Here is a 22,093-nt window from a genome sequence, read left to right as displayed (position 1 = left end):
CTAGACACTGAGAGCACTCAGGAAATGTACGGGAGGCCAGGTGCATTGAAGATAAGTGGGCTCTTCTGAGCCTTTTTCAGAAAATAGGATGAGGAGTGAGGTCTTCAGGTGGTCTTTTGGGAGGATTTGACCCCTCCCCCCCCCCCCCCCCCCCATTCCCTGCTGGTCAAAAATGGCGAATTCCTTTCCTCCGTAGACGTGAGGCCGAGCAGCCGAGGAGGAAAGGCTCCGGCTTCAACGTTGACAGGGATGACTTCGGATCCAGAGTATAACTCAAGGCTTTGAACCGGATTTCAACCCGCAACACATCAGAGGGCTTCCCTTCTTCCCCCCGGTTGAACTCTCGACGCCCTGCAACTCCCTTTTTATTTTTAAAATTCAATTATGTATTTTGTCAGGATGTGTTTTATGACTCATCGCTCAACATTCCCAATCTGTTGGGGACATTGAATGATGTTGAGATCCGAAGAACATTTTTTTGTTTTGTAGCTTTTTATATATTTTTATGATCTATGCAGCGTTTCCTGCTCCACCCCGGTCCTAGAGCTGGACCGAGCAGGACTCATCTCACACGCCTCCAAATTGTCTTTCTATGTTTTCTATTGTTTCCTGTGAACGACGGGGCCTCGTGTCCTCTCTCCGTCCTCCCCCTTTTCTCCGCTCTGTGAGGAAGACGCCCCAGAGGAGGAGGCGGACGGTCAGTTCCCCGGGTCAAGCCCTTGGGCGACGCAGACGCGGTGCAAAGCTCGACCGCAGCCCAAACAAGGGAGGGATGAGAGTGGACAGACGATGGCAATAATGGAGGGGTTGCCCGAGAGGGATCGCCAACCCCGTACTTACCGCTTCTCTACGGATTTGATAATAAAAGGGCGCTAAGCTGCAACGCTCTGCCAGCTCCTTCCCTGCGAATCAGGCTGAGAAACGGGCTTTTGTTTCCCAGAGCTGCATGTGGGACGACCTCTGACCTTCCATCACGGGACCTGCTCCCCGGCCGGAGCAGAGAGCGCTCGCTGAATGGACGCCTCTATCCCGGGTTACGCATGTTCTCCGCGCAACATTCTGATGCTCTTTGATTTAGAGAAAATGTTGAAGAATTATATTTGGTCAGGCTTGAAAAGTGAAGATATTAAAATTAATTCCAGCTGCTAATATTCCTCACTAAATTCTGAGATCCTGCTCATGGTGTCATGCTCTAATACTCGATGATGATGATGATGATAATATGCTGCTGTCACAGTAGATGAAAATCAAGCATTGATTTTAAGTACAGTGATGGCCTTGTGTGCTGTACTTGTGTATTGATTTAGCTACGAAATTATAATTTTTTCTAAGATTTTATTGCAGTGTGATTTCTTTGTTTTGTTGTTACTGCGTTGCCTGTAAATAGTTTGACTTTTATTCAAAAATCAATGACTACAGAGTCTTACATTAAAATATTAAATTGTTAAAATGATCATTTCTGTTTTGTCATATATTTTTTACAGAATATACAAAACAATTTTCAGTGTCTTGTACGGTCAGTAAAGTTACAAATACCTCCTAATTGATATAATCATAGCTGTTTATTAGAAATTCTATATTATTGTCTTCCAAAAAACGGAAGCAAAACTGTAACGTCAAAATGTTTATTTTCCTGACCTGCACTCATTGATGTTAGAACATCTGAAGGTCACTGTTTTGGTGAGGGTCACATCTCAGTTTTATAGCGTCCAATATACAATATACACGTCATAAAACGGTTAAATAGAGATGTTGGAGACGTGTTACCTCCAGGTATTGGACACAGGAATCTGCTCCAATATGATATAAGATCTGAAAGTCTGAGTGATGGGGACGGGATAACATCACTTCATCACAGCGTCGGGTCGAACGTGAGCCGGGTGTTGGTGTGTGTTCTGTTCGGGATGTTTTGTCAGATTAAAAACAATGTTTGTATTGTTGGTTCATTATTATTATTATTATTTGAAATGGTCAATGGCAACCGTAATAAGACATTCCGACTGATGACTCGCTTGAAAATGTGGTTTGGTTTTAAAAATGGGCAGGTATTCCATTAAATGTTCATGTTTTCTGCTTTTCCTTGGAATGGAATGTTCCTGTCGTTTGTATTGGTGGCTTGGTGTGAGCGACCCTGTGACCGGGCCGGACACGTGCACGCGGCTTCAATGACGGATCGCCTCATTTTAGTAAACGTCTGTGAACGTGAGAACACCTTTATTTACAGCTGAGACCTTGCCCTTCCGTTCGCCGCTGCCGTGAATATTCTAACACCGTTTTCACAACCGAAATGAGCGGGTTGACCCGGGTTTTTGGTGCAGTGGGAAAGGGGTAGAACATCAACGGAAAAAAAAAATGGTGAAGAGCTGAGAGCGTGCCAACTTGAAGAAGAAGAAGAAGAAGAAGAAGAAGAAGAATCTTTATTTGTCACGCACCACACCACACTACAACACACACACACGCACACGCTTTGGGTGGAGGCCGGTGAAATGGTTCCGCCCTGGCTTGTCCTTCCTCCAGGGGGGGGCAGCCAGGAGCAGTGGGCAGCGCTCGACGACGCGCCCGGGACCCGGTTGAGGCGCAGCGCCAAGAAGAAAAATGAGATCGCTTGCAGCGCAATTTCTGTGTTAAATTAAAATAGAATGTTTCTGCTCTTGTACAAATTATTTTGACTTTTGAATACACTGAACACAAAGGTAAACGTTCAAGTAGAATAACATCCCACTATACGACCCGCCGGTGGGCCTTGAACGTAGCACGCCCCCCTAGCGGCCGCCCCCCGTCGCTACAACAACACCGCCCGGCGTCTCGATACCCCTTCCGGGTTCCGCGGCTTGAACCTGAGTCCGGAGCCACGATGTTCCACCAACCCGTCCTGAAGAACCGCAGGACCCTCCTGGAGAGAGCAGAGAAGTTCATTTCGGAGGTTTATTTCACTGACTGCAACCTCAGGGGACGGTGAGACTCACCCGGTCCGTTATAAATAGAGGGCGCCGGGGACCGGGGGACCGGGGGCCGGGGCCAGGGGACCGTGCTGGCGGCTTAAGTTTGAGGCGCTGCGTTCACTCTTCTCACTTTCTTGCTTGTATGGAAAATGAAGAAAACGTAAACCTGACTCAGAGAGTTAGAACGGAGTTTGATGCTGATGATGATGATGATGCTGCCTGGCTTTGTGAACTGATGCAGGTGTTGTTCTCTGCAGACTGTTCGGGGACTCTCATCCACTTGCATCCATCAGCTTGTTCCTTTCTCCGAAACGGATCCCGTTCGAGGAAGCTTCCAAACAGAACTTTGCTCCTTATAAAGTCGGAGACACCTTTGGACCCACGTACGCAGTAGTAATAAAATAGAATGTCGTTAAAAAAAAAAAAAAAAAAAAAAGCTGTTCTCTTCCATTGATAGGCGTTTTAATGGTTGTTTTCAGATGGTGGACCGGCTGGTTCCGAGTGTCCCTGAGCCTCCCTGCAGCCTGGAGGGGGAAGGAGGTTCATCTGCTGTGGGAGAGCGATGGGGAGGCCCTGGTGTGGAGGGATGGACAGCCAGTCCAGGTAGTCTGAGATGAGCTCCGTTTAAAATAATATTCCCGCGCTGGGTACTGCAGCGTTTTCCCTCTGTTTCACGGAGATGTGCACAAATTCGACTTTTAGGGCTTGACCAAAGAGGGAGAGAAGACGAGTTACATCCTGACCGAGTCCCTGAAAGAGGAGGAGCCACACAGGTCGGTCACCTTGGACACGTTACTGTTCATGTGACGCTAACCTCCACATCCCCGCCCACATGTAGCTTGAGGTGGACTCTCAGATTCACAAAATAAAAGTCCACTCCAGCATTTTGAGTCGGCCATCTGTATTTGCCAATTGGCATCAACCCTGAGTTGCAATTAACGAGTCTGGTCGGCTGATCGGTGCCTAGCTGGAGCAGAACCATGGCTGGATCTCTACTCTCTCGACCTCATCAACCTAACACCCACGTTTACGTTTAGCCCCGTTTTTTAGGTGCAGCAGAATGCTAAATGCTGTTTCTTGGTCCCCAGAGTCACTCTGTATGTGGAGCTGGCCTGTAACGGGCTGTTTGGAGCCGGCCATGGGTCCATGATCGCGGCCCCGGACCCCGGCAGGAGGTTTTCTGTGCAGAAGGCGGAGCTGGTGGTGTTCCGCCGTGACGTGATGGACCTGCTGACTGACTTTGAGATGCTGGTGGACATTGTGAAGGTACACGGAGAGAGAAGCCGGTGACTTTGCACATCACAGGGTACAGTGTATTTGGTGTGTGTGTTGATCGCGTTCCTCTGCCACGTAGAACCTGGGGGAGGGAGAGCAGCGCAGCTTCCAGGCGCTGTTCACCGTCAACGAGATGGTGAACGTCTGCGACCCGGCCGACCCCGGTTCCTTCCCCAAGACGCGCAGCCTGGCCGCCACCTTCTTCAGCCAGAGGAACGGACAGAGCCAGCACACGGTGCACGCCATGGGCCACTGCCACATCGATTCAGGTCTCATTTCAATACTATGCTGCAAGCCTGACCAAATGGGACAATCAAGCCGGATCCTGGCCATGGCCTGTGTTCTCTGGATGGTTCCCTGTGGGCGGGGCCGACACGTCAGCAGGATGTGACACCCTCTGAGTTTCCATCAAGGTTTTGGTAGATCCGACCAGTTATTTTAGTTTTGTTTTTCGCTTCTCTCCCTCATGCAGCAGGCGGCCTGTGATGCTTGACCATCAACTCCACTGATTTACTGGCGGATGTTTTACTATTATTTGTGTTGTTAAATATTCTTTTTTTTTTTTTAGCGGGCTCCAATGGCACAAGATTTAAGGAAAAGGAACATTACTATTTATTTAACAAAATGAATAATTGCTTAATAATTGGAATCAGGCATGGTGTATCTGCTGATGTGGCTCCATGAACCTTATAGAAGTCAGAACACACCCTGGCCAGGAGCCAAGTGGCCGTAAAGCAAAAGCACTTTTTTGATTTGTTTATATCCAAATAAAAATACTCGGAGAACCTAAACAGTTAACTTCGGACAATACTATAGATTTTCTTCAAGATGCAGAAGTGTATGTCAGTGAAAAGTCAGGATCCTTTGTACTGTTGTTAAAACTGTGTTTCTGCCCCCTGCTGCTCAAATGGAAAACAGCTCATGCAGATAATACCTTGTAATAGTGTCTTTTTGCACGGATATCTGATTGACTTGTTTTCCTGTACCTCAGCCTGGCTCTGGCCGTATGAGGAGACCATCCGTAAATGTGGCCGGAGCTGGGTGACCGTGATCCGCCTGATGGAGAAGAATCCAGACTTTGTTTTCACTTGTTCTCAGGTCGGACGTTAAAATATCTTTCTGTCGGTGTCCACAGAGAGGTTGTTGTGAAAAGCCCATGACTTCTAACTCTTCCTTTCTCCAGGCCCAGCAGTTTGACTGGGTGAAGCGCTGGTACCCAGGCCTCTTCTCCCAGATTCAGAGCTACGTCCAGAAGGGTCGCTTCGTCCCCGTGGGAGGGACCTGGGTGGAAATGGTGTGTGTTTGTTTTAAAACACTTAACTACAGCGCTGTCGCAATTATTACATTATCAAAATCCCAATTTAAGGAACATTTTAACCCACTGTTGCAAAAATAATCATCAACTAAAATGTCATGACTGTGACAGCCCTGCTTTTTTTTTTTTTTTTTGTTTTTAACCAGTTTTCTTCCTCATCCTTCTGCTGGGAACACATTATAAACAGATCAAATTATTGTTTTGCCGCTAGGATGGAAATCTGCCGTCGGGGGAGTCGATGGTGCGTCAGTTCCTGCAGGGTCAGCGCTTCTTCCAGCAGGAGTTCGGAGTTCACTGCAAAGAGGTTGGCTTCACAAACACAAGCTCAAACCCACCGACTCGTCCGTTTCCCTTCGGAATTCCGGCTCTGATGGTTCTGTCTGTGTCTGCCCGTAGTTGTGGCTGCCGGACACCTTCGGGTACTCTGCCCAACTCCCTCAGATCATGCGCGGCAGCGGCATCTCGCGCTTCCTCACTCAGAAGCTGAGCTGGAACCTGGTCAACACCTTCCCAGTGAGTGACATCAAACACAGTCAAAGGAGAAAATGGCATTTTTTTTAAGTGGATGTTTTGTTGTTTTAGAGCTGTCACAATTATTATGTAATCACATGGTTGCAAATATTTGAAATGATTGTGATAATTTAGCAAGATCGTTCAATTCCATCATTCCACGTTTCCATCCAAATGAATGGAATTTTTGTGTATTTACATGTTGTTTGTTTCTATGTTTATGTTTTTCCATGTACATGTTGTTGTTTGTTCTATGTTTATGTTTTTCCATTTACATGTTGTTGTTTGTTCTATGTTTATGTTTTTCCATGTATATGTTGTTTGTTTCTGTATTTATTTGTCTCACCCATGGTGATTCTCCCTCTTGGTGTAGTAATGATGATTAGTTGTTTATAGACCAAACAAGGTAAAATACTTTTCCAAAGAGGGAGGTTGGTGGTGGTTCTGTGCTCTGCTCCTCCCACAGCTCGCACACAGGACAGAGTTATTGCAGCAGTTGTTGATGATTTACGAATGAATAAAGAGTTTCATTGCAGGTTGACAAGTTGAACTCCACTTGCAGACTAACTCTGTTCAAGATGCAATGGAACAAATACTAAATACCATCATGCTGGACATACTGTGTTGTATGTCCATTATGATGACAGCACAGGTTGTAGTAAAAATAAAAAAAATAATTAAATAATATCTAAATAAATAAAATATTAATTAGGTATTCAGGCAAATTAAGTGTGCCTCTTCTTTATAAGTGGGATTTATATTATTAAACTATGTCTTTATTAATCATAATTATTTTTAGGACAATTAATGGTCAGCTAAAATGCCATGATCTTGATGGCCCTATTTGTGTTTGTTTATTTTCTTCTTCTTCCTTTTGTGTCTCTCCCACAGCACAACACATTTTTTTGGGAGGGTTTAGACGGCTCGCAGGTTCTGACACATTTCCCTCCGGGAAATTCCTACGAAATGAAGGGAAAGATCGAAGACGTGAGTCATCGTTTAATATAAACTAAACAGAGATGGGAAGCTTTTATTTTATTTTTGTTTTTGTTATTTATTATTTTTTAGTAATTTTAACAATCCTCGCCCTCCAGTTGCTGAATACGGTGCGAAACAACCGGGACAAGGGCCGAGCCAATCACAGCATGGTGCTGTTCGGCTTCGGGGACGGAGGGGGCGGGCCCACGCAGCTGATGCTGGACAGACTGCAGAGGGTCCGGGACACCGACGGCCTTCCCAGGTCAGTCATTCGCTCCGACACGATTGAGTCCAACCTGGAAATGGTCCTGGAAATTGACCTACATTTTTGGGAGGGTTTCCCCTCGGAGTGTTTGAAAGGAGTGAACGTGTCAGAGTTACGTTCAAGGATAGGACTGATGCTGAGTCACTCAATAAGAGCTTGTGCGTCTTCCTCCCCTCCCGGCTTTTCTCCGTCTTTTGTCTTTTCCTCCACCTCCCAGGGTCCAGATGTCGGACCCCGACATGCTGTTCTCGCAGCTGGAGGCTGAATCCGCTCTGCTGTGCACGTGGAGCGGAGAGATGTTCCTCGAGCTGCACAACGGGACCTACACTACGCAGGCCCAGGTACCTACAAGGGTACTACAAGTACTAGTACTAGATAAAATACTACCCCAACCTAATCTCATCACTCATGACGCTGAAATAATGACAAATGTCTCGTACTTACGATTGTGGGGTTTATCACAACGGTCATTCTAGAGAAATTAGTGTAATTATTTAGTTCAATTTTTTCATTCAATTCCACTTAATGGTTAAACTACACCAGAGAACTCATGAAATGAACAGTGGAGTTGTAACCTCCCCATGGTGAAGTTTAATATCAATACAGAGCATGAAATTGCAATAAAATGTAATAATACAGGAAATATAAATATTTAAGAGTAAAAAAGGAGGAGGAGGAGGAGAAGTGTGACTATATGTTTGTGACAAATAATCTCTTGAACTTGAACTTAAACTCGAACATGTGATATTTTCTGCCGTGGATAGATAAAGCGTGGGAACCGTCACTGCGAGATGCTGCTGCGGGACGTTGAGGTGGCGAGTAGTTTGGCTCTGAGCCAAGATGGGGCCTTCCGCTTCCAAGAAGAGAAGCTGCAGGAGCTGTGGAGGTGCCCCCCCCACACGCCCCTCACACTGGACACACATCCACAGTGACAGGATCCGCTTGATCACCGTTGTTCTTGTTGGGGCAGCGGCTGCATGTTCGTCTTTGTCAGGGGACGTACAGAGTTGTTGTTGTTTATGAATAAATTAGCTTTTTGTTTTTGTGATGAGGGCTCATTTCAAATGAAGTGGATCCCATTTCATTACATTACATCATCATTACATCATCCTTCAGCAGACGCTTTTGTCCAGAGCGACTTAAAATGATTCATACACTGATGGCCATCAGGAGCAATTTGGGGGTTAGCGTCTTGCTCAAGGACACTACAGCATGCTCTCAGGAGGATCGAACCAACAACCTTCAGATTACTAGACGACCCGCTCCACCTCCCTTTAACCCGCAGATATGATTTTGAAGTTCAGAACCTCACTTAAAGTTTTGTATTTTTTGTTTTTGTTTGCAGACTGCTTCTCCTGAACCAGTTCCATGATGTGATTCCTGGAAGCTGCATTGAGATGGTGGTGGAGGACGCTCTGAGGCATTATGAAGGTACGACGGAGAGAGAGAGAGAGCGAGAGAGAGGGTTTTAAAGCACTGTATTGTCCTGGAGTTTTAAAGAATTGCTTCAAGCGGCTGAACCTGTTCCAGAGATCCGCGGCGCCGGCACGTCCCTGCTGCTCGATGCGTTGCGATCCCTCGGCTCCTCGGGACGGGAGCCCGACTCCAGCGCTGTGTTCAACTCGCTGCCATGGCAACGGCACGAGGTCATTGAGCGCCAAGACGTCGCCGGGCAGCCTGAACTGGGTAAAGCACAGACTGGATACGAAACTAAAGCCTCAGTACAGTCAACTTTATTCCAAGATTTTGTTTTGGCTTCAATGCTTTTTAATTGGTTGTCACTTCGTCTGACCGCGTATACATCACCTGTTCCTGGGCTTTGGGCTTGTATTGGTAGTCGTCTCCATCAGTACCTGTTCCATGTATTTTACGGTGAAAAAAAAGCCGAAAATGATCCATAGTTTTAATTTACAGTGTAACCTCACGTTGTTTACATTTCAGCTGGGTTTCAAAACGGGAAACAGAGGGTGACGGAAAAAAGTTTGTAAATGAAAAAGGAGAATCAATCATGTGGTTTATAAGCTTTCTATACGGCGCTTTTAGAGCAAATGAGTGATTTTTATCCATGCTTCCAAGTTAGTGTTGAAACTTGGGGAGCAGATTTGCTGAGGTCCTAACTTCCTGTTCCTCTGCTTCCTCTCAGCTCTGGTGACGGTTCCCAGCGCGGGCGTTGCGCTCGCCACAGAAGCCAAACCAGAGATCCCGGTCTCTGTCACGGTTCAGGTGCGTTGCCCGCGCCGGCACGTAGGGGTCGCTGTGTGGCGTTTGACTTCACTGACGCTGCAACTGTCCCTTCACAGGCCGACGGCAGCGTCGTCATGGACAACGGCATCATACGAACCACCGTCAACAGCGACGGGAGTCTGGCCTCGCTCGGTTTGGTGGCGGGGGGAAGGTAGAAACACACCACCAACACAAAGCGTACAGAGTTGTGACAGAGTTATGACAGAGTTATGACAGAGTTATGACAGAGTTATGACTGAGTTGTGACAGAGTTGTGACAGAGTTGTGACAGAGTTGTGACAGAGTTGTGACAGAGTTGTGACAGAGTTGTGACTGAGTTGTGACTGAGTTGTGACAGAGTTGTCACCTGTCTGTTTCAGGGAAGCCATCTCGGACGGTTGCCACGGAAACCGGTTTGTGATGTTTGATGACGTCCCTCTATACTGGGACTCTTGGGATGTGATGGACTACCACCTCCAGACCAGGTGCTGCTCACACGACCCCCATTCACTATGGCTTCAGGAATTGTCACTGAGAAAATTATACACGTATTACAATATTTTTACATTTGCGTACATTACCGTCCTCACTTCTGGAGTTGGTTTAAAAAAGCTTTATTTTCATTCCGTGGGAACACGGACAGTGAGCTGCAATCTTACTTTCAATCTTAAATCTTCCCTGTTGACCTCCGCAAACCGCTCACACAGATCTGACCTCGGAATTTCCTCCCGCAGGAAGCCGGTGGAGCAGGTGACGGAGCCGCTGGAGGTGGTGTCGTTGGGCGGAGTTCGAGGCAGCGTGCGCTGCAGCCTCCGCATCAGCGACCGCAGCAGCATCGAGCAGGAGATCGTGCTCGATGCCGCGAGTCCTTACGTCAAGTTCAGCACCAAGGTGAGTTTGAAACTTCAGTTCAGCTTGAAACGAGCAATTTACACAGAACTGAGTGAGATGTCACAGAACTGTGAAGAGACGACAAAGTTTAAACCGGATCAAGATTGAAATCATCAGTATGTTCTACCTTCACTTCTAACTTTCTCTTCACTTTCGAAAAAATAATCGATGTATAAAAGGCAGAAACTGGTATTTACATACTTTTTTAACAGCGCCCCCTAGTGCATCTGCTTTTTATGCTTCTCACGTTATCAAATACTGTTAATATGCAGCCAATCAGATTACAGCATCAATTAGGGAAGCCACGCCCACACACCGAGCTCGCTCCCTCTCAGTTCCCGAGATGATTCAGAGTAATTATGGATAAAAATGAAATCTGTCATTTACAGGCTGCTTTAAAAAAGTTGCTTCATGTTTTATAATGTAGAGTTCATTACATGAAAAGTCTGGCCCGGCATCAACAGACACGCCCAAATACGTTTAGCCTGGAATCTCTCCGTTCATTTTATATTTCCAAGGGGCACTGCCAACGATCACAGACCAAAATGTCTCTGGACGCAGTTGAAAAGACTTACAACCAATCAGAGCACTGGATAGACCTACAACCAATCAGAGCACTGGATAGCCCTACAACCAATCAGAGCACTGGATAGACCTACAACCAATCAGAGCACTGGATAGACCTACAACCAATCAGAGAAACAAAGCGTGTGATGTAGCGCTGAGGGAGTGAGTTGGTAAATTAAACTTTCACCAAATCCTGTGGCATAAACCGTCCAGTTTGTTTGATACCGCCACGATGGAGGATTCAACAGACGGTTCCACGTCAGCGGCAGCCATCTTGGTAAGGTGCCCCTTGGTAAGGCCAGAGCCAATGAAACATGAGCTTGCAGATTGGTCTGGTTCCCAGGCTACAGTATAAAAAGTCTGATTCATGATGTTAATCCATCTTCAATATTTTCCAGGTGGTGTGGGCAGAGTCTCATAAGTTCCTGAAGGTGGAGTTCCCCGTGCGCGTGCGAAGCCCGAACGCGACGTTCGAGATCCAGTTCGGCCATCTGCAGCGACCCACGCACAGGAACACGTCCTGGGACTGGGCCCGCTTCGAGGTCTGGCACGATCCGCTTATTGTTTTTGGGCTGAAATGTATATTCTTATGTGTATATATTATGCGGAGTTTAAATGGTTTTAAAAACACTTGGATTGAATTCTTAAAATAATACATGAAAGACCCGTGGCTTTCCAACACTTGACCTCTCCTTGTAACAGCTGTTTGTATTGTCTTCCCTCCAAAGGTCTGGGGGCATAAGTGGGCAGATCTCTCGGAGCATAACTTTGGCGTTGCTCTGCTGAACGACTGCAAGTACGGCTACTCGGTTCAAAAGAACGTCATGACCTTGTCTCTGTGAGTACAAAATGATTTTACAATTCAGTTATTTTGCCTCAACGTCAACATTAGTTCTTCTGCATCGCTCACACTTGTTATGTTCTCAAACCCCAAGACGACGTTGAATCCAGTTGGTGATACTACCAGTCCAACAATTTGTCTTCAATTTCCTTAGCGGGGTCTCGCTTATCAAAGTGAACTCCAATACCCACAATGCCTGTGTATTGATCCGGTATTGAAAGGATTGGCTGAGGGTCATGGCAGACAGCTGAATTCTCAATCCTGTCTCCGTTTAGTAGATTGTATTTTCACTCAGGTAGAAAAACAAAGTTGAAGTTCAATACCAAAGTTTTCCTTGACTATCGGTGTCTCCCTCAGGCTTCGGGCCCCCAAAGCCCCTGATGCCAACGCTGATATGGGGACTCACCACTTCACGTACGCCGTCATGCCGCACGCAGGTTTGAGGTGTTTGTTCCTCTCAGGTGAGTTGTGCGTGTCGTCCGGGTGAGTCTTGTGACGTCTGGTGTTCTGCGGCTCAGGATCCTTCCAGGACGCCGGTGTCATCCGGAGCGCCTACAACCTCAACTCACCGCTGAGGATCTTCCAGAGCTCGGCAGACCTGGAGCCATGGAGCGCCTTCTCTGTGGACGCTGCGGCCGTCGTCCTGGAGACCGTCAAGCAGGTACGGAGCTTTATAATCCACCTTCACGCAGTTTCACCTCCCGCTTCCAGGTTTTCCCCCGGAATCTTTTTCCAGGCCCGGTGGTACGTGACGAAAAAAGCCAAAAGCCCTAAACAGCCGAGGCACGCGGGACGGCATATTGGCGCGGTCGGCTTCTGTCAGGCGGAGCAGCAGGCGATCTGCAGTTACTGTATATTTGCGTTCAAGTTTGCTCGGTGTATTCAAGTCTTAACACAAAGTGATCACAAGAAGAGGAAACTTAATAAGCTGCATTTATTGTCTAAAACGCTGTGCTGTATGACCAATAACCTCTTGCAAAACGTTGAACAGTGTGCATGATTCATCGCTGCACTTATTAGAATCTTCATGCAGGCCCAAAGTGCTCTCCTCAAGCCTGTTCCTGAGCTCTGTTCACTTACCAAAAATGAAGATTTGTCTTTATTCAGTAAATTCAATTTAGGGATTGATTGCTATCAAAAGCAATTATGAGTTGTGAGTTGAAGTTTGTGGGGAGAAACACAAAGATTCTTATTTTCATGGGATTCTAAACTAATTAAAACATTCTTATGAATATTATATTCCATTTCTGAAGTCTGTTCTGTAAATTGTACACACAATTTTTTTTTTGGCCTGGCCGCCCCCCCAGGCCTGTACAGTCAGAGGGGAAACACTCGCTTTGATTTAATCTCAGATTTTTAAGATGGAGGATTTTCCTTTTATGATTTAATCAGTAAACTGAGTCAGAGCTGAAGAAATAGTTTTATTCCACGTTGAGTGGGCGTAACATACATTTATTATCTCAAGTATTATAACCTGTTGGTGCTAAAAATCAGTCATCAAAACCATGTGAATGCCATAAAAGGCGGAGCAGTGTGAACGGACGTCCTCCCTTGCAGGCGGAGGACATGAAGGCAGCGCTGGTCGTCCGTCTGTACGAGTCCCACGGGAGCAGCGTGACGGCGACGCTCCGCACGGCGCTGCCCGTCCGAGCTGCCTTATAGTGAGTCCTACGTCACCAGCTGTCGCTCCATCTTTTATTATTATTATTCAGTGAAACTAAAAACTGCTGCTCCCCCCCCCCCCCCCCCCCCCCCAGCTGTGATCTCCTGGAGCGCCCCTCCACTCTGGATCCTCCTGAGATGGGACCTGATGGAATTTCTCTGAGCTTCAGCCCTTTCCAAATCCTGACGCTGCTCCTCACCCTGAGGAGCTGAGCAGACTCCCATCGTCTCCCGTCGTCGTCTCCCGTCGTCGTCCCCCATCGTGACCTTTTGCTGCTTCTCATATAAAACATGAATCCCCGCTCCCTGCGTCTGCTCGTCTTGTTGACTCATTTGCCGTCTGTGGATCTGGGAAGGAAAGCGCAAAGTTCAAATCATAGGTCTGTCATCTCTCACAGTGAAAACACACTCTCCCTCCTGGCGTCTCACCTGGTTCGGCGCTGTCGCTCTGAACGACGTACGGTTCCACTCGTTTCCTCCTCAGATGAACTCTTTTCTTTCTTCGTCTGCCGTTGAATCACTTTCTCCTTCTTGTTGTTGGAGCTGGTCCCAGCCACCTGACCCCACGCGCACACAACTCTTTCAGTTCATTAGCGGAGCAAAAGTTACTTTAAAATGAATTGAACTTAACAACCTGCAGCTCAGATTGTCACTCAAATTCTATTTTCAGTTAAAAAAAAAAACTGAATTTGAAGCATGACCTTTTTCTGAATCTGCGACTTGAAAAAAAAGTAAGGTTTTTAAATGAGACAAGGATTCTGAATTTTCCCATTAAAGTAAATGTAACTAGTTACTTTCTGATCCTGATGGTCGTCCTTCTTCGTTCTCTTCTTTACCGACTTTGAATCTGTTTTGCGACGAGAGAATATTTCCTCAGTCGAGTCGCCAGCGGCGCCACTCCACCTCCACCTCTCACTGAGTTTCTTAAAACAGCCTCTTACCTTTGGGGACGAGGGGGCCTGGATCTCCCTGGAATTAGAAAATAACCTCATCAGTTCCTGGAATGCAAATAAAGCTGCGTCGGGGCAAAGGTCAGCGGCCAACTCAACCACCAGGCAGGAGGACTGTCAAGATATGACTCTAAGTTAATGTTCTTCCCTTTTGGTCAAACCTGACGTGCAAATACTTTAATAAAGTACGTTAGAGTTCAACTCCCTGCATCGCCTGCTAACTACTATAAAACTGAAATTATTAGCTTTGATTTGTATTATTATTATATATTATTATTATTATATATTTTTATCAGCTCCATCCTGGACAGCGCCGTGGCCTGCACGACTCCTGTGAACATGCAGTAAACATCCCTGCAGAGCTGGAGGTGACGGAGGTTCTGGGTCACCGTAGCTCACAGAGACACCGCCCAAATGTCAACCAACCGTCAAAACACGCCGATCGGTTGAGCTGTGCCACTTCCTGTCGGGATGCGCGTTCAAAACAGGAAAGAAAATGGAGCAGAGAGACGCGTGACTTGCAGATGAGGTTCACCGGCAGGTTTCTGTTTGCATATTCATATTTTTCGGTCTTAAAGTTTGGAGAAAAAGTGGTTCGCTAAATGAGACAGCGCCCCCAGTGGACACATGACGTTAAACACTAAATCCCTACAAGTGGAAAAGCAAACAGCCCACGTAGGCTTGCATGCAGAGCAGAATGCACATCGCAGAGTCGTAAGGATTCAGGCTCGTCACTGGAGCTCAGGTGCATCGTGTTTCTATTGATCATCCTCGTGACGTTTCTACAACGCGACGCTCCCCACCCGACCCGACGGAGCAGGAGGGGATCTGCAGAGGAGAACGGGAGAAAGTCCCCAAACACAGGTGTGCCAGGCAGCCCCCGGAGGCAAAGCTGCCTCAACAGAGTACTGCATCTAGGGTCGGAATATTTATGTTAATGTGATATTTCAGGTTTTGTTTTTTTTGTTTTGATTTTTTTCAAAATTTGCAAAACATTAAAAAAAAACTGTTTTTGCTTCGTCATCGTGGGCTAATGTGTGTAGACCGCTGAGGGGAAGATGCATTTAAGCCATTTCAGAATAAGGTGTTGAAATCGGTATAAGATGTTGAAAGAGTGAAGGGGTCTGAAGACTTCCTGAATGCACTGAATTTGGGAGAAGTCTTTCATTAATTTTGCCAATAATTCTTGCTCAGCATGAAGTGGAAAAACTGACTCATACCCCTTTCCCACTGCACCGCTAACATCCAGCATTTGTCATCTGTGGGAAAGGAAAAGACCCGGGTTTCAGTCCATGGTCAAATGACCCTGCCATAGAAACAGGTTTTAATGGGCTCCACCTTCGATCGGCTGTGATGTCAACAGGACGTCCGGGTCGACCATTGTGGCCCCTTTACCGGCAAGTTCCGGGCGTTGGCGCATAAATATCCGTGTATCATTTCATATCCCATTCAGAATCCAAAATCAGTAGTAATTGACGCTTTTTTTTTTTCCACGTGGGGCACCATGAGATGTTAGTGTGGGGATCGCACCGTGGGGAGAACCCCCACGCTCCCCGCCAGGCCCCACTCCACGCTGCTTCTACCGTCGTGTTGGGTCGTTCAAGGAACGATCCGGTTCTTTTGAATGGCTGAAAATACTTTTTTTTTTACAAGTTTTACAGTTTTCTGTTGTTTGTTTAAGTTGCTGTCTCCTCTACTGGTTTGTTCCCAGTCACACTGGAACCATGACACGCCCCTTCTCCAACGTGTTGTGTTGAACGTGACGCACCAGAAAAAAAAAAAGGCATTTCTCCCGACAGTGGGAAAAGTGTCAATCGCTGATTTTTAAAATCCGGGTCAACCCGCTCATTTTGGTGTGAAACGGTATAACTGTTCATTTTGCAGATATCACCAGATAAAATAGTGTGTACTTGCTAGAAAAATGTGTCTCCCCATTACAGAAAATGAAGAAAACCACATTTTCTTTCCTCCACCAACTCACCCTGAACCACATGGTTCTGCCGTTGTGATCCCGGACGCTGCTCATCCCGTCCACGCAGTAGCACTGCAGCCACGCCTCAAAGTCTGAGTAGTCTGCCTTCTCTGGGTCATAACCCTTCCCACCTGAGTAAAAAAAAAACAACTCGCTTTCAAAGGGAATTAATTGTTAATTGTATATTACCAATATGTATTGTTCATTTCTAGGTTAATTTTTCTGGTTTATAGTTAGGATAATTTTTATTGTACATTGCCAGTTGTTCTATTTAAGTCTATTAGCTTTATGCCATATCGCCATTTTTTCCGTTTTTATTCCTATGACTTTATTATTATCATCTATGTTTTTGTTTTATGTGATCTCAGGCAGAAGGAAAATCCACTCAGTCTTTGTTGTGGATTGAAATGTCTGTGACTTGACAAAGCACTTGTCCAACAGGTCTCACCCATGTTCACCACCTCCAGAGGAATACTGTGACACAGCCTCAGGAGATCAGGCACCATCTTCTGCTCCTGTGTCTTTCAGAGCAAAGAGTGAAATGATGTTAGAAAATGCAGAGTAAACCTAAACCCATCCTCCGCTGACTAGAGAATCTGTATTATTATTATTTAACCTTTTTGTCTGGAATCTGTCCCTTGGTCTCCTCCGGGTGGAGGTCTTCCAACACGCCCCTCGCTTGCACAAAGGGTGGAATGTTCAGCCTGAAATAGAAAATAGATTTCAGTCCCATTGTTCCGTTAAATGAATGTTTATTGTTCTGTGTTTGTGTAAGGAATTCACGTCACCCACAGGATGTAAATCACGGCAACAGAAATTAAAGACTTGAAACAGTTTTAAAAGGGACCAAACTGGAGGAAATTGAACACACACACACACACACACACACACACACACACACACACACACACACACACACACCCCCCCCCCCCAACCAAAGTGACATCCTATTTAAAGTAGTACTGCTTCTTTTCAGAAACTTTCCCCTCTGGGTTTTCAAGAGGTTTTCAAGAGGTTTATTCGTCATATACATATACATACTACATACATATACAGTGGGGCAAAAAATGTGGGGCCTGTAATTTTCATCATAGGTATACCTCAACTATGAGAGACAGAATGGGGGGAAAGAATCCAGGAAATCACATTGTAGGATTTTTAATGAATCAATTGGTAAATTCCTCGTAAAAATAAGTGAACCTATGATGAAAATTACAGGCCTCTCTCATCTTTTTAAGTGGGAGAACTTGCACAATTGGTGGCTGACTCAATACTTTTTTGCCCCACTGTATGCAGTGAAATGTCAATGCAATGCATTTCTGGGAGCTGCTCCTCGCCTGGATGAGGGCTCAGATCGGGCGGGGCCGTTGATTTCTATGAGAAATGGGGGTTTGTGACGCCCTGTGAGACTGTATTGTGATTATGGGCTATATAAATACACTTGACTTGAATTACTAAATAAGGCAAAATTAAGAACCTTTAAGGAAGACACAGGTGACTGATTTTCAGCGGGACCAGGAAGTCCTTGTGAGGAAGGCTCCTCGTCATATCGTTCGAATTTTCCCAAACCCAAAAAATAGCGACGATAATACAATTGTAAAAATGTGAGACATCAGGAAAATGGTCAATAATGTAAAATGTGTGTTCTGACTATTAAACAGACCAGAGCTCTGTGACGTCTGTACGGTCCTTAAAAAGGTTTTTCATGTTGGTTCCTGGTTCATAATGGAAATGTGCATCTGAACACGACAACTGTGTCAACAACGCTGAATTCACCTGAACAGGATTTCTGCCCGCAAGTAATTCCCGATCCCGTTGAAGTATTTCTGGTTGAGCAGAGCTTCGCAGATCGGCCGATCGAAGGCTCGGTCGGAGAGGTGCGACAGGACGTTCTGCCTGAAAATTAAAAACATCAAGATTGAATCACAAAAAAAACAAAAAAAAACACAATGAGAAATAGCAAGTATTTGTAAAAGTCATGTATTTGTAAAAGTCAAGAGGGTTATTATTGTTTATTGGTATATATTAAGTATACGTTTGTTTTATTAAATTGCTGGCAAGATCATTTGATTCGCAGGTGGAACCGTTCCTCTTAAATATGGATACCACCCCGGCTCCGTACCTCAGGATCAGGTTTGTTTTTAGGAAACTGAGGGAACCTACGGAGCAGAACAGTTTTTTGACCGATTTATTTGTCCAATTGAGCGCGGTACAAATGTGTTTTTTTACATGGAAACACCTTGGATCACCGCACTTGACCTTTTCAAGTCAAGTTCTTACAAACATTTGACTTTTCACATCATAATGATCTGCAAAGATCGAGTCCAGTTCCTCTTTTTCTGACCGGAAGCTGCTGTACTCCAGCATGATGCAGGGTCCTCTGCCGGGCTGCCAGCTCCCGCCGGCTCGCCAGCTGCCGAACCTGCGTGCGTCCACGAAGCTCAGCACCCGGCGCGGCCGCTCGTCAGAGTGGAACCGCAGGTGGGCGTGTTTCGGGACCTCGTCCTCGGGCGTAAACCGGAAATAACCCGACATGCCGAAGCGGAAGACGATGTCCACGGGTCGGTCCGCTTCCCCGGCTTTCCCCCTCCGTTTGTCGTCGCTTTTGATGGGCGTCAGCGTGAGCCTGACTTCCTTCCCCCTGGAGGCAGCGCTGATCCGGTACGCGGCGCAGGAGAAGGCCACGCCGGGACTCTTGCTGACCTCGGACTTTGTGACCGCTCCCGTGAACACGACGCCGCCGCACAATCTGTTGACAAACAGGCTGGCGAGGTGGAGCTCGGGACCCTCGGGCATCCTGACGTCACCGGGTCCGGGCTGCGGGAGCTGGAAGAGAACTGCGGAGTATCACCGTGATGCCTGCTTTACGCCAACAGAGGTTAATAATAATAACAATAATAACAACAAATGGGATTTATATAGCGCCTTTCAGGAACCCAAGGACAGGTTACAATGGAAAAACAAAAAAAAACGAACAAACAAGGCCGGGTAGATCACGTTATGCTCTTGTGATTTTAGAGTCCCCGACAATTCCTTCCCAGACAGAACAACGGCCCGGCTCTGACATTATCTGGTCCCACGTCACGGCTCCTCAATGTGTTTCGGTGGAATCCCAAAACGTGAGATCCCTGTGATCAGCATCCCACAGTGTCACCACTGGGATGGAAAACCAAAGCCTATCAATGTGATGTTAATGTCATGAATCGCTACCATGAGAACGTATGACCCAAATGAGCGATTTAACCGACACCAGTTTGATCACATTTGTGTTTGTAAATGGAAGAACATTAGAAAGTTCACGAGGTCAATCTAATTGTGCATCAGACTGACCTCATGACGTCAGCAAACTTACATGACTTAAATCAGCACATGATATGAATCAGTGTTTCTCCAATGGGGGTACTCGTACCCTTTGGGGTACTGAAGGGGGTACTCCAAAAATAAGAAATAAATGTGTTTAAAAATATTGGTTGTATATAACGCTTAAAAAACACACAGGACACACATACAGTACGTGTTTTATGTTAATTAGATTGTTTTTCTCCCAATGCCAGTGAAGTCACCTGAAAAAAAGGGTTCAGTACTTAGAAGCGGTACAGTAGATCAGTTTGAAAACCACTGCACTTGTACAATAAAGTACTTATATTGTGTATACAACCTTCTACAGAATTAATCAGGACAAATACATGGACAATGCAGAGTTAGCGAGTCGAGTCAGTGTCATGGCGACCAGACACAACAACACCGCCAGGGAACTTACCGAGACCAGGAACGCGTGTTTGAACCGCTGATTCAGCCGTGTGTGTGTTATTATTGTGAACAGGTTATTGCCATAAACATGTTATTATTGTGAACGTGTTATTAATGTGAACACGTGTCGCTGCCTGTCGCTCCCGCGCGCGTTGCAAACAAACAAACTCTGCAGCGGGAACGCGCGAGGAGAAACACTCAGATATCGCGAGATCATCACGGCGTCCGTTTTTTTTTTAAACGATGTTTATTTTTTAAACGTGTGAAATGTCTTTCTAACGTCTTTATTGTGAGTGTGTATGAAACCTTTTGACGTCACAGAATACTTGATATCACCTTTTCGACATCGGTGTTGGAATTTGGAATTCAGCCAAACCGGGAGAAGAAAGATCCCGGGTGCGATGCATTCTGGGACTTGTATGTGTACGTACCTTGGATGGATTTATAGGAACTACATTCAATTTGTGCTGTAATAACTATGAAACTGAAAATTGAGACTAAAGGACATTATTCAACGTGGTCACAGGATTATTAGGAGAAAGCAAAGAAATTATATAAACTTATTTTCCCGATATAGTATACAAAATATATATGTATGAGACTGACTACTTTGACTCTTTTTCTGTATCGTTATCTTTATATTCTCTTTCAGTCAATTCCTTCACATGTCACCATACAATCTTTTCAGAAGAGGAACAAGGCTTCAAATAGCAATTTAATATTTTTAGTTAATATCTGGAATACAATATATGAACAACAATTTTGGGAGGAGTCGTTCATTCATTTTGCCGATAATTCTTGCTCAGCATGAAGTGAAAAAAACTATGACTCATACCCCTTTCCCACTGCACCGCTAACATCCAGCATTTGTCATCTGTGGGAAAGGAAAAGACCCGGGTTTCAGTCCATGGTCAAATGACCATGGACTGAAAAAATGTCAAGGTCTAAATGTTTTTCGTCTATGTGGAAAATCAGGTCTTCTAACTCAGACATGTAAATGGATGTGGTACACACATGGCCAGCCTCCAAGAATCCAAGGAGTATATAAAATAGGTTAGCTATACCACTGAGGTCATTATGGTACACCTTGCAGGTGCATGTTGATTTAATACTACTGTTAGCCATCCTGAATTTCCTCCCAGGGATTAATAAAGTTTTATCTTATTAATAAAGGATTTCATGTCTTCAATCTACCAGGCGTCCCTTCATTGTAGTGCATTCATCATAGCTTGTGCTTGTTTGAGCTCTGTGGAAAAAAAACACAGTGGACATTGGACACATTGGAAAACAGCAAAAGATTGAAAAGCTATCAAAGCATTGACCTTGTTTGACTTGAAACAGAACTGACCTGTGAGCAGGACCCTGAACTTGTCCGCAGAGATGGAGACCACAGTGGTCTCTGTGCGCCGCGACTCTGCGTCCTGTGCCTGCAGCTTCAGCTGCACCGAGGGCTCATTCAGCTCCCGCAGCTCGCTGGAGCTCAGTGCGTAGTCCACACGCCAGGACACGGCTTCCAGACGCCCCACTGCACCATGCACACAGCGGGAGCCACGTTCACAACGGCAGTATATGTTGACTTTGTACACTGGACGTACATGAGCGGGATACTCACATCTGAGGCTCGTCTCTCTGAGCTTGTCCTGCAGGGCGGCGTGCTTGTCTTCATATGATTTACACAGGCCTGTCGTGTGCTCTACAACAACAGCATGTGCAATTAAATATATGGAATAATGAACTATCATTTATGATCAGAGTGCATTATGGAATTGGCTCTTGCATTTGTCATTGATTTATATCCATCAATTCTTCCAGAAATGTTCCTTGTACACTTCTACTTTTCAGTGGTTGACAGGGAATTTCTCAATATTGAAATATAAAGTCAGATAGCTTTGCTTTGCAGTCTGATATTGTCCTATCTGGGGGGGGGGGGGCAGCAAAAACAGAAAATTTAT

The 22,093-nt window shown here is 45.8% G+C and overlaps 3 protein-coding genes across 3 annotated transcripts in view; 1 reads left to right on the top strand and 2 right to left on the bottom strand.

Moving 5' to 3' along the window:
• Nucleotides 1–2,822: 2,822 nt before the first annotated feature.
• man2c1 (mannosidase, alpha, class 2C, member 1) lies at nucleotides 2,823–13,816 on the top strand. The gene is made up of 26 exons (XM_080002131.1): nucleotides 2,823–2,955; nucleotides 3,200–3,325; nucleotides 3,422–3,545; nucleotides 3,645–3,715; nucleotides 4,031–4,208; nucleotides 4,297–4,486; nucleotides 5,209–5,315; nucleotides 5,401–5,511; nucleotides 5,744–5,836; nucleotides 5,929–6,045; nucleotides 6,934–7,029; nucleotides 7,137–7,282; nucleotides 7,503–7,626; nucleotides 8,050–8,171; nucleotides 8,631–8,716; nucleotides 8,816–8,971; nucleotides 9,429–9,508; nucleotides 9,586–9,680; nucleotides 9,889–9,993; nucleotides 10,243–10,399; nucleotides 11,365–11,508; nucleotides 11,695–11,804; nucleotides 12,165–12,244; nucleotides 12,326–12,468; nucleotides 13,365–13,468; nucleotides 13,565–13,816. The coding sequence occupies exons 1-26, from the start codon at nucleotides 2,855–2,857 to the stop codon at nucleotides 13,680–13,682; spliced, it is 3,084 nt and encodes a 1,027-aa protein (XP_079858257.1). The 5' UTR covers nucleotides 2,823–2,854; the 3' UTR covers nucleotides 13,683–13,816.
• On the bottom strand, nucleotides 13,688–20,249 carry neil1 (nei-like DNA glycosylase 1). Its single transcript, XM_080002132.1, has 10 exons — nucleotides 20,152–20,249; nucleotides 18,736–19,217; nucleotides 18,168–18,287; nucleotides 17,008–17,095; nucleotides 16,840–16,912; nucleotides 16,401–16,522; nucleotides 14,411–14,438; nucleotides 14,264–14,316; nucleotides 13,899–14,026; nucleotides 13,688–13,817 (listed from the first exon to the last, which is right to left on the bottom strand). The coding sequence occupies exons 2-10, from the start codon at nucleotides 19,185–19,187 to the stop codon at nucleotides 13,799–13,801; spliced, it is 1,083 nt and encodes a 360-aa protein (XP_079858258.1). The 5' UTR covers nucleotides 19,188–19,217; nucleotides 20,152–20,249; the 3' UTR covers nucleotides 13,688–13,798.
• Nucleotides 20,250–20,817: 568 nt separating this feature from the next.
• Nucleotides 20,818–22,093, bottom strand: part of commd4 (COMM domain containing 4) — a 2,740-nt gene continuing 1,464 nt past the window's right edge. Inside the window, exons 6-8 of the mRNA XM_080003085.1 lie at nucleotides 21,754–21,834; nucleotides 21,490–21,666; nucleotides 20,818–21,387 (exon numbers count right to left, since the gene is read on the bottom strand). Coding sequence (XP_079859211.1) covers nucleotides 21,347–21,387; nucleotides 21,490–21,666; nucleotides 21,754–21,834 — 299 coding nt within the window. The 3' untranslated portion in view covers nucleotides 20,818–21,346. The remainder of the gene's footprint in view (nucleotides 21,388–21,489; nucleotides 21,667–21,753; nucleotides 21,835–22,093) is intronic.

The sequence above is a fragment of the Zeus faber genome (genome assembly GCF_960531495.2).
Source record: "Zeus faber genome assembly, chromosome: 6".
Lineage (NCBI taxonomy): Eukaryota > Metazoa > Chordata > Actinopteri > Zeiformes > Zeidae > Zeus > Zeus faber.
The sequence above is the reverse complement of the archived record's forward strand: the minus strand, read 5'-3'. Positions and strand labels throughout refer to the sequence as shown.

Coding starts and splice junctions, on each gene's coding strand:
- man2c1 (XM_080002131.1), top strand. CDS start 2,855: ATGTTCCACCAACCCGTCCTGAAGAACCGCAGGACCCTCCTGGAGAGA. Junction 2,956..3,199: donor GACTGCAACCTCAGGGGACG/GTGAGACTCACC, acceptor TGTTCTCTGCAG/ACTGTTCGGGGACTCTCATC. Junction 9,681..9,888: donor GGTTTGGTGGCGGGGGGAAG/GTAGAAACACAC, acceptor TGTCTGTTTCAG/GGAAGCCATCTCGGACGGTT.
- neil1 (XM_080002132.1), bottom strand. CDS start 19,187: ATGCCCGAGGGTCCCGAGCTCCACCTCGCCAGCCTGTTTGTCAACAGA. Junction 18,288..18,735: donor CTGGAGTACAGCAGCTTCCG/GTCAGAAAAAGA, acceptor TTTAATTTTCAG/GCAGAACGTCCTGTCGCACC. Junction 16,523..16,839: donor TCTGGAGGTGGTGAACATGG/GTGAGACCTGTT, acceptor TTTTTTACTCAG/GTGGGAAGGGTTATGACCCA.